Source organism: Ovis canadensis, chromosome 1, assembly GCF_042477335.2.
Source record: "Ovis canadensis isolate MfBH-ARS-UI-01 breed Bighorn chromosome 1, ARS-UI_OviCan_v2, whole genome shotgun sequence".
NCBI classification, from domain to species: domain Eukaryota; kingdom Metazoa; phylum Chordata; class Mammalia; order Artiodactyla; family Bovidae; genus Ovis; species Ovis canadensis.
The window spans coordinates 269,663,795-269,678,311 of NC_091245.1; the positions used below are offsets into that span (position 1 = coordinate 269,663,795).

The window sequence follows — 14,517 nt, forward strand, 5'->3', positions numbered from 1 at the left end:
TGACCCTGTTAGGACAACTGAGGTACCGTGTTATCTTCACTGTCTTATCTTTGTGCGTAGCCGGCATGTAAGGCACATAAAGACATTTAAATAGGATTGTATTCATTAAAATTAATGAAGACATGTTCTAAATGAAAAGAACCATATCAGTTACACATTTTTAACATAAAGTAACCCATGTTTTATAGGCGAACTATGCCATTTTTGGGTCAGGACTGGAGATCTCCGGGATGGAGTTGGATGAAAACCGAAGACGGCTGGAAAAGATGTGATGCGTGGAGCCAGGAATTGGAGGGAGAGAACAGCCACTGTGACATTGGCCCCGGCATGTGAGTCTAGCTCAGCAGAGTCACGGCGTGTCCCGTCCAACATTAATGTCGTGTCTGCTGAAGCCCCGGCACTTACCAGTTGGCTGAGAATCGGCCCCAGACAGGCTGGTGGGGGAGACAGGTTATTAGCCAGAATCTCAGCCTGGTGGAGTGCCTGCTGCCCACACACAGATGCTGCTATCTTCTTTTTATTTAAAGCATTTACTCCTTACAGCTTTCTGAGAGATACGTGTTGTTATTATTAACTTCCGATTATAGCTGAGGATGGGGAAGGGAATGGCGACCCACTCCAGTATTCTTGCCTGGAAAACCCCACAGACAGAGGAGCCTGGCAGGCTACCGTCCATGGGGTCACAAAGAATCGGACACGACTGAAGCGATTACACATGCACACATAACTGAGGAAGGGGAAGAAATGCAAAGACGCGGTGCTGGTGGCCTACGTCCGAGGCCCATAATAATGGCTTGCGCCAGATGGGAGAGGTTTCTGTTGGAGGCCTGAATGGTGCTGTGGCTTTGCTTGGGGCTGAAGTGACGTGTCTTGTTGCTGTGCGGGTCCCTGTGCGGTTCAGGGTGCAGCTTCACCCCAGGGCTGCCTTCCTCCTAGTCGGAGAAGGGAGGTGGGAGACGCCTGTCCCCACGAGCTGGTGTGTGAGTGGCAGGGGCCGCTGAGGGCCGTGCTCCTTCCCAGATGGAAGTAGGTGATTGCAGATGCAGGAGCAGACCATGGCGTGTCACTCACTGTCCATGCCACAAGTGTCCTGCAGCATTTGGGGAGTGGGAGGTCAGGGGACCTCTTCCTCCGAGTCACGGGTCTTGCCGTGGATCATACTGCATATTTTTATCTCACATTGACCTAATTCTCAACTGTGTATTTTGAACGGACAGCGTGAGCCAGACAGCTTAAGTGCACAGGTGTCTGTGCTTTCTCCTGGACGTTTGTCCTGGACCGTTCCCTCCCTTTAGATGAGGGGCAGTCTGGCGGCCTGGCCTGTCCAGGGCAGAGTTTGGCAGAGCACACGTGGGTGTGTCTCCCCAGTGCCCCTCACTGCTCTCGCCCAGCCAGACGTGTGTCTGAGCCTTCCTCTCCAGGGGCGGGGCGTGGGGTGGGGAGGATGCCGGGCAGCTCCCTCATCCCCTGTGCTGGGTTCCACTGCTCTGATGTCTTTCTGGGGAGCAGTGTGGTTCCGCTCCTCCTGGATGCCTTTGTGATTGTCATTAGCAAAGCTGTTCAGATTTGAGAGCTTCTGCCTTTAGTGCTTGAATCAGTGACAGCAAACTAGTGTGTAACTAGGTATGAGATACAGACAGGATCATCCAATTTCCATGAATTGGTGTTACTTAGCACCTGTCACTGAATGTTAAGTGCTTTGTTTTGGGTAAGTGCTCTTTTGCCTGTCTTGATGATTTACAGTTGTTGCCAGTGTTGTTTAAGTCTGTTCTGACAGTGATGAATGCATTCATTTGGCAAATTCAGCTGTTTTTATTAAAAGTAAATTCGGGTTAGTGGATGGTGCCTGTGTACAATTTTCTTGTCAGAGAGTGGTGGCGAGGAAGGCAGCGGTGTGACCTCCTTGGTTTTGAGCATCGGTGCTTGGACCTCTGCTGGCCAGAATCTCCAGGAAGCCCCTCTTTACCACCAGCTGGAAAGCTGTCCAGGGTCAGTGTGCCGAGAGCAAACATTGCGTGCATCTTCACTTTTGAAGGGGGTGGGCTGCATTTTGCCTAGTCTTTTTTTGTTTTTAACTACAAGGAAGATTTTTTTTTTTTCCTAAAGAAAGGTTTTTCAGATTGTTTAGTTATCACCTTATGATTTTATTATCTTGTTTCATCCAAAAGAAAAAAAATGGGAAAGCTTTAAATTACATATATTTCAGTGGATAAAAGACATGTTTTACCTCATCTGGCTTCAGTTAAAGGCCCTAACAGGCGGCATTATTTGATTGATGCTTCGTAGGAATACGTGCCAGTGCAGTAATAGTTCTATTTGAGTCTTTGGAAATGTGGGGACAAGCAGAAATGTTGGGTGTTTCCTCAGCATTGGATCAGAGAGACAGCAGATCATTAGTATCAGGTACTTTTTTCCAGTGTATATATTATAAATATAAGTTTTAAAGTCTGCAATGACCTTGGTTGAGCATGTCAAAATCCTTAGGAGATTCTAAAACGTGTACATCACTTCCTGATATAACTTTCTGATAAGAACCAGGATAAACCTCAGATTTCTCAGAACAAACAAAAAACTTAGATATTAGCCTTGTAATTTCAAACGTGTGATTTATTGCTTTGAAAATTAAGTGATTGCCTTCAGATTTTAACATGATTTTTATTTTGGGCTCCTGAATTGTAAAAGTATTTGTTGTCCAAATAAACGAAAATTTATTTATTTATTTATTTTACAGAAGAAAATCCAAATGAAGAAATCCTTGTAAAAATATTTTAATGTATCTTTGTTTCAGTATCTTAAATAGTGAAGATGAAGAAATATTCAGTAATGAAGAGCATGAATATGCATCCAAAAAAAGGAAAAAGGACCATTTTAGAAATGACACAAATACTCAGTGTAAGATCATTTTCATTAATAATCTCATGATGTTTGCTTCTTGACTGTTTTGATAAATTGGATTGTGTTGACAGTGCTTTTCTAGGGCAGAAATGCTGATCCAGTTACATAAGCAATAGTGTGTCCAGAGGTCAGACTTGGTGGTCAGAGTCTTGCAGCTCTGCCGTTTGCTTGACTGAGTCATCAGTAAGATTTACAGCAAGAAATAAAAGACAGGAAAACCCACAGAACAGCCTGTCTGAATGTTGAATTATGTATGTTTAGTCACTATTCCCTACTCCTTGCGAGCTTGCCCAGGCTCTTCCGCCCATGGAATTCTCCAGGCAATAATACTGGAGCAGGTTGCCGTTTCCTCCTGCAGGGGATCTTCCCAACCCAGGGACTGAACCCTGAATGTGTCTCCTGCATTGCAGCTGGGTTTTTTACCACTGAGTCACAGTAGCGGTCCTGAATTCAGGTCTGTTCACTCCCAAGCAGTGAAACTGACCTTTAGAGGCCTTGACACTGCTTTGGTGCAGGAGACATTGCTGGTTCAAAACAGGAAATAGTCGTGGTCAGAGCTGGAGCCTGTAGGCAGGGTGGGCGAGGGCCTGCAGATGGGGCAGCTCTGAGAGGGTGCCTGTGCGTGTGCTCAGCCCTGAGTCATTGAGGGCCTGTTAGTGTGATCAGTCGTGTGCCCCCTGGAGGCTCCCATGGACAGTGTAGTCTCGATCCTTGAAGCTCTGGGACAGGAGTTATGTGGAAAGCGTATTGAAATGGAATACCATATAGGGACAATGAAAGAGGAAGAGAATTTTTATTAGGGTATATACAAAATGCACATTTATAGCCATTTATGTTTGGAGATGGCAGAAGTCACTGGTGACACTATTTTCTTCTAAGTCACCAAGACGTGGCCGTGCCGTGACCTCTTTCACGCGAAGACTTTTCAGCACTTCATAAACTGATGTTGGGAAGCGAAGCACGTGGCCGAGTCAGGGGGTCTCCTGTCCACATGGCAGCAGTGTTGTTACATGTGCAGCTTTTGAAGCTCCTCAAAATCTTCATTTGGTAATGAGTCACCAGATGTTAAAAACAAATTTTTATTCTAGGTTTCTATCGTGAAAACTGGATCTATGTCCATAAAGAAAGCACGAGAGAAGTAAGTATTCTGTTATAAATAAGAGTATATTTTGTATTGTTTCTGTTGGTTGTGTGATGTCACATTAAGTAAATTGTTTCTTTTGCAACATCAAATCAGTGTCCAAATTGACAGGTGAAAGCTTTCTGAGGGTCTTTCAGACAGTCTTTGCATGTGCATGAGTGTGTGTGTGCCTGTGTGCTATATGTGCCTCTGTGTGTGTGTGGTGAGTGTGCGTGTGTGTGGTGTATGTGCCTCTGTGTGTGTGTGTGTGTGTGGTGTGAGTGGTGCATGTCAGTGCCCCGTACAGATCTGATTTATCTGAGGGCTGTTTCAGAACAAGTTTGGGCCCACAGGTGCTTTGATATTTTCTCCCCACCCTCCCTGAGCTGTTCACAGTGAGCTGCTTTTGCTGGTGGGGCTGTGTCTTGGCCCCTGTGTGTCCTGGGAGGGTGGGAACAGCTTGTAAACCCTCGTTTATTTGTAGAGTAGTGAAGGTGGTGTTGGTAGTTAAGTTGGAATTTGCAAAGAGCAGTTCAGGCCCTGCCATCCCCCTTTCTTGGCGGAAGGTCTGGTCTGTTCACCTCAGCTGTCTGTTTCCTTTTTCTCTGCTTGGTATCTGGAGAAGCTTGCTTCCATCTGTAACCTGAAAGACCCTTTTGCTTTTGTCTTATTTTGTGACAATTGGGGGAAATGATTTGGGAGGAGTCGTTTAGCATGTGTTTAGACTATGTTAGCGTGAGTGAAGTGTTCTGGCAGTGTTGGTAGTGGATGTTCTGAAGCCAGCCACATTTCCTAGAAACTTAAGGGTTAGATCCTGAGACAGGGAGTTAATCTGAGCCGTTTGGCAGTAGTTGCTGTTGTTAAATGGATGTGCCACTGGGAGAACCTATATGAGCTCATGAAAGACTCCAAGACAGAGCAGAGGTCCTGCTTTGGTGCACACGAGGCAGCAGGGGAGGGGCTGTGAGGCTTCGGATGGTGCTGGGTCCGCGGGGCAGGGGCACAGGCCGGCGTTGGGAGGGCCCCCCCTCCACGTAGCATCGCACCTTTGGGGTTCTCCTCTGGGTCCACCAAGTGTCTGCTGCTCGTGTGGTGCACATGTGCGACTCCCAGCCCTGTTGTGAGATGGTTGGCTGCCCGAAAGGAGTCTGCTGCACCAGTGTCTGGATGCTGTTCACTGAGAAAGAGAAGCGTTACCGCTGTGATGGGTTTCATGTTATGATCGACGCTCCCTCCACAGCTCCCAGGGAAACATTCTGCAGCTAGTGGTGTGAGCATTTACAGTGAGTGTGTCTTGCTGACTTCTGTGCACTTCGAGGCTGCTGCGGTTTGGGGGTGTGTTTTGTGTCGGAGACAAGGTGTCCCCTGTGCCGCCCGCCCTGCTGGGGCCGCTCCTGTCTCTGTTTGAAACACGAGGCGTGTCTGTCTCCTCGTGTCTTCTGTGATTATTCCTATGCTTTATCCTCACAATGCTGAACTGAAAACCTCTCTGTGTTCTAAGTGTTCAAAAACAGAGATAGAGTTTAAAGTGTCTTCTGAAACCTAGGGTTCAAATCCGTACAGCACTTAATATAGAACCTGGGCATATCATTAAGGAAAAACATCTGAAATAGCAGTGTTTCTGGTAATGAAGAAAAAGTCACATTTCCTTCGTGGTCTTTGACTCTTGAACCCGTGAGCCTTATTACCACATGCTTGGGTTTTGAGGTGCTCGGCCCCCTGTTCCCAGCGAACACTGCCCATTGTCACATCCCATTGCCTCCAGCCCTTTCCACCTAAACACTGGTATTCAAACCTCCTGCACCACTCAGGTGCATCTCAGCCTTGATCCTGAGTGGCTGGATGAACACAGGACTGCCTCCAGAGGAATTGAATGGCAACATGTGTGTTCATAGAAGAGTCCTTTTTATAGTGGCCAAGCATGATTTATGTATTTGTAGTTGCACAGCCTAGAATACATCTGGTTATTTTGTTATTTTAGGCTTAATTTGGGCCTCCCCAGGTGCATGTCAACAAAATAAATTGACAGGTATAAAGCAGAGACGTTACTTTGCCAACTAAGGTCCGTCTAGTCAAGGCTATGGTTTTTCCAGTAGTCAGGTATGGATGTGAGGATTGGACTGTGAGGAAGGCTGAGCGTCAAAGAATTGATGCTTTTGAACTGTGGTGTTGGAGAAGACTCTTGAGAGTCCTTTGGACTGCAAGGAGATCCAACCAGTCCATTCTGAAGGAGATCAGCCCTGGGATTTCTTTGGAAGGAATGATGCTAAAGCTGAAACTCCAGTACTTTGGCCACCTCATGAGAAGAGTTGACTCATTGGAAAAGACTCTGATGCTGGGAGGGATTGGGGGCAGGAGGAGAAGGGGACGACAGAGGATGAGACGGCTGGATGGCATCACTGACTCGATGGACGTGAGTCTGAGTGAACTCCGGGAGTTGGTGATGGACAGGGAGGCCTGGCGTGCTGCGATTCATGGGGTTGCAAAGAGTCGGACACGACTGAGCAACTGAACTGAACTGGACTGAATCAGTATTTATCTTTGTGTCTACAGTGGTGTAGAGTGTCGATGCATATACATCGATGCATATACATAATTGATTGCACATAAATGAAAGACTTAGAATGGCTTTAATTTTACTCTAATATTAAATCTAAATATGGAATAAATCATAGTAAAAATGAATATCCTTTGCAAAAATTAAAAAAAAATAGTTGCACAGACTGCTTCCCATTAGCTGCCCATTCATTTTGCCCGGTTGGCTGATTTGATGGAACTTGTGTCTGTTTTCCCAGAGACACGGCTACTGTACTTTGGGAGAAGCTTTTAATCGCTTAGACTTCTCGAGTGCGATCCAGGACATCCGAAGGTTCAATTACGTGGTCAGGGTGAGTATTCATTTCACAGCCACCGGAGGACACGTGGAGTGGTTGCGCCCTAAAGATTATCATGTCACATGTTTAAGATGCTTTTGGCAGCTGCGAAAAGCTGTGGTTGTTCCTGGTGGAAAACCATGGGATAGGGGTGGGGGTCAGGAGGAGGAGGATCGAAGCGCCCTCCAGCCCACTTCACGTGTCACGTTGGAGACAGAAGGAGAAGCGGGAGTTTCTCTCAGGGTTTCTTGCCCGGTGGTTTCATATGCATTTTCTACTTTGTGTTTTTCCCAGAGCAGGAGCCCTGCTCGATAGAGGGGAGCAAGGTAGTGGAGAGAAGAGAATTGATACAGAGCAGAGCTGCATAGAAGCCTTATTGTGTTAATGATACATTTTTAGAAGAAATTTTTACCTTTTCCTGAATTCAGAAAATAAGGGATCTCACTCTATATTCCATTTATTGTTTGTGTTTATTTGCCTAGCAAGTTTACTCACCTGACTGTCCTAGGCCAAGAGTAAGTGATGAGTCATGAAACTGTTAATTGGGATTTTTAATAGTGCCACGAGGCTGTGGTGCGTACTCGGCCTGTAGGAATGCTCCTGTAAGGACAGAGCGCTGGCTGGTTACGTGACCTCCAGCTGGGCCTGGGGTGTGGTTTCTGTAATCACTGCGGCACAGGACACGTGTATAGACACACTAGAATTAGTGGCGTGATCCTCCCCAGCAGTTATCTTGTGATTGTCATGTTTGTCGTTTTGGCCTCCACAGTCAACACAGTAGTGTGAGTATGTGCGAGAGTGTGTAAGTGTGTGTGAGTTGGCCCTTTCTCTGCTCCCTCTGCAACTGACAGAGGCAGCAGGGAGGGCTGGAGAGGAGGGATGAAGAACCCCTTTTCAGAGACACAAGAGCAGATGTGATCGGGGTTCTGGAATGTGTTTGCGGCTCACCCAGAGGGGCTCAGATTGCTCAGGAGCAGTACGGGCCACAGATGAACGGGTGGGTGCAGGTGCTGGTCTGCCCAGCACCGCAGACAGGCGTGGCCACAGTGAGGGCTGCGCGGGCACAGCAGCCACAGGATGTGAGGGGGCGGGATGGGCTGACCCGGGGCTCCTGATCCGGTGCACAGAGCTGGGCGTGGGTCACTGGAGACTCCTACAGATGAGTGGTGTTTGTGATGACCGGTGTCCCTGACTTGCAGAGGGGAGGGGCAGCTCTGTGACCGAGAAGCTAGCCCTGCCGCCGCGTCCTCCCCGCTGGCCTCCCTGTCGGCCACCAGGACCTCTCCTCCCGCAGAGCTGAGGAGGGATGCAACAGTTTCCGTGTGCTGAGAACAGCCAGCCTCTGACAGAGGGGGGGCCTGGGAGGCAGGTGGACATCGGGGCTAAATGGACGTGCAGGAGCAGTGGGAGGGCAGCACTGGCAAGGAAGCTGGAGGGACAGACAGAGGGACAGATGTGCTGGGGGGCCATCAGGGAAGGCCTGGCTCTTGTGAGGCTGGGGCGGTCAGAGGGGGCACAGAGTGCAGCAGGGGTGGCCGGGACACCAGCCGGGACTGGAGGGCGGAGGGTGAGCAGCAGCCCTACCTATACCCTTTGCTTTCTTCTCTGGTTACTGGGGTGGGGAGGTGGGCTTCCCTTCTGAGGTGATGCTCACCTGTAACCACCTCCCCCCACAAGCTGTTGCAGCTGATTGCAAAGTCCCAGCTGACCTCGCTGAGTGGTGTGGCCCAGAAGAACTACTTCAACATCCTGGATAAGATCGTTCAGAAGGGTAAGGCGAGCACTGGAGTTTCTACTGATCTCAGTCTTAGTTAGAAACTTAGTACAAGGAGATTGGCTTTTTCTTTGACTTACCCCCAGTATTGATGGTGTCAGATAATGTGATGGGCTCAGGTTGGCTGCTTGGTACTTGATGTTCTTGGTGGTGTTCTTTAAAAGATGCTTTTGGACACAGAAGAATATATTGTAATGAGAAAGACAGGTTGAGGGGTACACCTTGAGGCGTGTGGGATCTTAGTTCCCCCACCAGGGATTGAGCCCATGCTTCCTGCATTGGAAGTGCAGTCTTAGCCACTGGGCTGGCAGGGAAGTCCCTGAGAAAGTAATCCCTGAGTTTTAAAACGGATGCGTACTCCTTCATGGTTAACTAGTCATGGCTCACTTTTGCTGTATAGTGATTCTGTAATTAGCAAGGTTGTGACTTAGTTCTTATGCATCAGATAAGCCTGTAGTTTTCTTTTTAACTTAATGTTTGTCTTGATTAGTTAATGGCCAATAATAAATGGAACTTTAAGAGTTTATGCATATATGTGCCATTTTAACTATCAGTTCTATTTATGATTAAGTATAAAAGAAAGTAGAGATGGTTTTAAAGACAAAATTGTAGACTCAACCACAAATACACTATTAGACAGCATTTGGAAGTTTTCAAATCTCATCATACTTGTGATATCTCAAAAATGATGCCACTTTGGATATGCAGTGAAATTAGATCATTATTTTCTTTTTGTGGTGAAATATACATAAAATACCATCTTCCCTGTGCATCTCGAGTACACAGCTCGGTGGCACTGAGCATAGTCACATCACTGCAGCTGTGGCCTGCACAGCGGCGACACGTTAAATGCAGAACTGACATGCGCGTCCCTGCGGCTGTGGCCACCACAGTGGTGACACGCTGTCCGCAGAACTGACACACTGTCCTCATACACACTAATCCCGCCTCCCCAGCACCTGCCATCTACATGCTCTGTGAATTTGACTGTTCCAAGGGCCTCATATCAGGAGCATCAAACAACGCTTGTCCATTTGTGACTGGTTCTTATCATAGGGTCTTCGGGTTTCACGTGACGCGTGTCAGCATTCCTGCCCTGTTTGAGGCTGAGCGGTAGTGCACTGTGTGTATGAGCCACACTCTGTTTACCTGTGGTGTCTGTTGAGAGGCCCGTGGGTGCGGAAGCAGGCCATTTGAAAGCCACTTGCTCCGTCACTTTCGGCTGCGCCAGGCCCTGCTGCCGCACGGGCTTTTCTCTGGTTGCGGAGGGCGGGCCTCCTCTCTGGCCGTGGCGCGTGGGCTTCTCATCGTGGCCACTTCTCCTGTTGGCGAGCACAGGCTCTCGGGCTTTCAGGCCTCAATAGCTGCAGCCCATGGGCTCAGCAGCTGTGGCTCCCAGGCTCTGGAGCACGGGCTGGATAGTTGTGGCTCACAGGCTGAGTTGCTCTGAGGCGTGTGGAACCTTCCTGGATCCAGGAGCAAACCCGTGGCTCTCCTGCATTGGCAGATGGATCCTTCACTGAGCCACCAGGGAAGCCCGGAAGCAGGTCATTTTTGACAGTGGGGGCTGCCTGTACCGTTGCATTGTTTCGTTTTTGTTTATTGCAGTTCTTGGTGACCACCAAAATCCTCGCCTGATCAAGGATCTTCTCCAAGACCTCAGCTCCACCCTGTGCATTCTGATCCGAGGAGTAGGGAAGTCCGTGCTGGTGGGAAACATCAACATCTGGATTTGCCGATTGGAGACCGTTCTCCGCTGGCAGCAGCAGCTGCAGAATCTTCAGATGACGGAGGTATGTGCTTTCTGGCCTGCTAGTGAGTAGTCTCTGCTGTTACATCACAGAAGCCATTGAGACTTCTAAGTGTATGTGGAAGACTATCACAGCTTTTCTAAAGGTTTCTTTCTCTTTACATTTCCTGAATACATATTAAACTGTCGTAAGATGGATTCAGGCCAAAAGACTTTAATGGCTTATAGGTGTCACTGGAAAGACAGTGGGGATGGTAATTATTAAAAACAGCTGGTCCTATGGGTGATGAGGTGGTAAATTAATTTACCTTGACAGCAGATTAGATATTTTATTTATTTATTTATTTTTTTAATTTTTTTTTTTAAGTTTTTTATTTTTTAAATTTTAAAATCTTTAATTCTTACATGCGTTCCCAAACATGAACGCCCCCCCCGCCACCTCCCTCCCCACAACATCTCTCTGGGTCATCCCCATGCACCAGCCCCAAGCATGCTGCACCCTGCATCAGACATAGACTGGCGATTCAATTCTTACATGATAGTATACATGTTAGAATTCCCATTCTCCCATATCATCCCACCCTCTCCCTCTCCCTCTGAGTCCAAAAGTCCGTTATACACATCTGTGTCTTTTTTCCTGTCTTGCATACAGGGTCGTCATTGCCATCTTCCTAAATTCCATATATATGTGTTAGTATACTGTATTGGTGTTTTTCTTTCTGGCTTACTTCACTCTGTATAATCGGCTCCAGTTTCATCCATCTCATCAGAACTGATTCAAATGAATTCTTTTTAACGGCTGAGTAATACTCCATTGTGTATATGTACCACAGCTTTCTTATCCATTCATTTGCTGATGGACATCTAGGTTGTTTCCATGTCCTGGCTATTATAAACAGTGCTGCAATGAACATTGGGGTACATGTGTCTCTTTCAGTTCTGGTTTCCTTGGTGTGTATGCCCAGAAGTGGGATTGCTGGGTCATAAGGTAGTTCTATTTGCAATTTTTTAAGGAATCTCCACACTGTTCTCCATAGTGGCTGTACTAGTTTGCATTCCCACCAACAGTGTAGGAGGGTTCCCTTTTCTCCACACCCTCTCCAGCATTTATTGCTTGCAGATTTTTGGATCGCAGCCATTCTGACTGGTGTAAAGTGGTACCTCATTGTGGTTTTGATTTGCATTTCTCTGATAATGAGTGATGTTGAGCATCTTTTCATGTGTTTGTTAGCCATCCGTATGTCTTCTTTGGAGAAATGTCTATTTAGTTCTTTGGCCCATTTTTTGATTGGGTCGTTTATTTTTCTGGAATTGAGCTGCATCAGTTGCTTGTATATTTTTGAGATTAGTTGTTTGTCAGTTGCTTCATTTGCTATTATTTTCTCCCATTCAGAAGGCTGTCTTTTCACCTTGCTTATAGTTTCCTTTGTTGTGCAGAAGCTTTTAATTTTAATTAGATCCCATTTGTTTATTTTTGCTTTTATTTCCAGAATTCTGGGAGGTGGATCATAGAGGATCCTGCTGTGATTTATGTCTGAGAGTGTTTTGCCTATGTTCTCCTCTAGGAGTTTTATAGTTTCTGATCTTACATTTAGATCTTTAATCCATTTAGAGTTTATTTTTGTGTGCGGTGTTAGAAAGTGATCTAGTTTCATTCTTTTACAAGTGGTTGACCAGTTTTCCCAGCACCGCTTGTTAAAGAGATTGTCTTTACTCCATTGTATATTCTTGCCTCCTTTGTCAAAGATAAGGTGTCCATATGTGTGTGGATTTATCTCTGGGCTTTCTATTTTGTTCCATTGATCTATATGTCTGTCTTTGTGCCAGTACCATACTGTCTTGATGACTGTGGCTTTGTAGTAGAGCCTGAAGTCAGGCAAGTTGATTCCTCCAGTTCCATCCTTCTTTCTCAAGATTGCTTTGGCTATTCGAGGTTTTTTGTATTTCCATACAAATCTTGAAATTATTTGTTCTAGTTCTGTGAAAAATATGGCTGGTAGCTTGATAGGGATTGCATTGAATTTGTAAATTGCTTTGGGTAGTATCCTCATTTTCACTATATTGAGTCTTCCAATCCATGAACATGGTATATTTCTCCATCTGTTAGTGTCCTCTTTGATTTCTTTCATCAGTGTTTTATAGTTTTCTATATATAGGTCTTTAGTTTCTTTAGGTAGATATATTCCTAAGTATTTTATTCTTTTCGTTGCAATGGTGAATGGAATATTTTCCTTAATTTCTTTTTCTACTTTCTCATTATTAGTGTATAGGAATGCAAGGGATTTCTGTGTGTTGATTTTATATCCTGCAACTTTACTATATTCATTGATGAGCTCTAGTAATTTTCTGGTGGAGTCTTTAGGGTTTTCCATGTAGAGGATCATGTCATCTGCAAACAGTGAGAGTTTTACTTCTTCTTTTCCAATTTGGATTCCTTTTATTTCTTTTTCTGCTCTGATTGCTGTGGCCAAAACTTCCAGAACTATGTTGAATAGTAGTGGTGAAAGTGGACACCCTTGTCTTGTTCCTGACTTTAGGGGAAATGCTTTCAATTTTTCACCATTGAGGATAATGTTTGCTGTGGGTTTGTCATATATAGCTTTTATTATGTTGATGTATGTTCCTTCTATTCCTGCTTTCTGGAGAGTTTTTATCATAAATGGATGTTGAATTTTGTCAAAGGCCTTCTCTGCATCTATTGAGATAATCATATGGCTTTTATTTTTCAATTTGTTAATGTGGTGAATTACATTGATTGATTTGCGGATATTGAAGAATCCTTGCATCCCTGGGATAAAGCCTACTTGGTCATGGTGTATGATCTTTTTAATGTGTTGTTGGATTCTGATTGCTAGAATTTTGTTGAGGATTTTTGCATCTATGTTCATCAGTGATATTGGCCTGTAGTTTTCTTTTTTGTGACATCTTTGTCAGGTTTTGGTATTAGGGTGATGGTGGCCTCATAGAATGAGTTTGGAAGTTTACCTTCCTCTGCAATTTTCTGGAAGAGTTTGAGTAGGATAGGTGTTAGCTCTTCTCTAAATTTTTGGTAGAATTCAGCTGTGAAGCCGTCTGGACCTGGGCTTTTGTTTGCTGGAAGCTTTCTGATTACCGTTTCAATTTCCGTGCTTGTGATGGGTCTGTTAAGATTTTCTATTTCTTCCTGGTTCAGTTTGGGAAAATTGTACTTTTCTAAGAATTTGTCCATTTCTTCCACGTTGTCCATTTTATTGGCATACAACTGCTGATAGTAGTCTCTGATGATCCTTTGTATTTCTGTGTTGTCTGTTGTGATCTCTCCATTTTCATTTCTAATTTTATTGATTTGATTTTTCTCTCTTTGCTTCTTGATGAGTCTGGCTAATGGTTTGTCAATTTTATTTATCCTTTCAAAGAACCAGCTTTTGGCTTTGTTGATTTTTGCTATGGTCTCTTTTGTTTCTTTTGCATTTATTTCTGCCCTAATTTTTAAGATTTCTTTCCTTCTACTAACTCTGGGGTTCTCCAATTCTTCCTTTTCTAGTTGCTTTAGTTGTAGAGTTAGGTTATTTATTTGACTTTTTTCTTGTTTCTTGAGGTATGCCTGTATTGCTTTGAACTTTCCTCTTAGCACTGCTTTTATAGTGTCCCACAGGTTTTGGGTTGTTGTGTTTTCATTTTCATTCGTTTCTATGCATATTTTGATTTCTTTTTTGATTTCTTCTGTGATTTGTTGGTTATTCAGAAGTGTGTTGTTCAACCTCCATATGTTGGAATTTTTAATAGTTTTTCTCCTGTAATTGAGATCTAATCTTAATGCATTATGGTCAGAAAAGATGCTTGGAATGATTTAGATTTTTTTGAATTTATCAAGTTTAGATTTATGGCCCAGGATGTGATCTGTCCTGGAGAAGGTTCCATGAGCACTTGAAAAAAAGGTGAAATTCATTGATTTGGGGTGAAATGTCCTATAGATATCAATTAGGTCTAACTGATCTAATGTATCATTTAAAGTTTGCGTTTCTTTGTTAATTTTCTGTTTAGTTGATCTGTCCATAGGTGTGAGTGGGGTATTAAAGTCTCCCACTATTATTGTGTTATTGTTGATTTCCCCTTTCATACTTGT

The 14,517-nt window shown here is 44.9% G+C and overlaps 1 protein-coding gene across 22 annotated transcripts in view; it reads left to right on the forward strand.

Annotated features, from left to right (window-relative positions):
* Positions 1–14,517, forward strand: part of FBXO25 (F-box protein 25) — a 32,991-nt gene that overhangs the window by 10,292 nt on the left and 8,182 nt on the right. For 12 of the 22 annotated variants that reach the window (XM_069567425.1, XM_069567348.1, XM_069567406.1 and 9 more), the window contains exons 2-7: positions 189–329; positions 2,789–2,892; positions 3,984–4,033; positions 6,811–6,903; positions 8,566–8,659; positions 10,271–10,455. In XM_069567425.1, the coding sequence (XP_069423526.1) occupies positions 196–329; positions 2,789–2,892; positions 3,984–4,033; positions 6,811–6,903; positions 8,566–8,659; positions 10,271–10,455 (660 nt within the window). In that variant the 5' untranslated portion in view covers positions 189–195. The remainder of the gene's footprint in view (positions 1–188; positions 330–2,788; positions 2,893–3,983; positions 4,034–6,810; positions 6,904–8,565; positions 8,660–10,270; positions 10,456–14,517) is intronic. The other 10 variants (XM_069567476.1, XM_069567493.1, XM_069567441.1 and 7 more) reach the window with 1 other exon arrangement.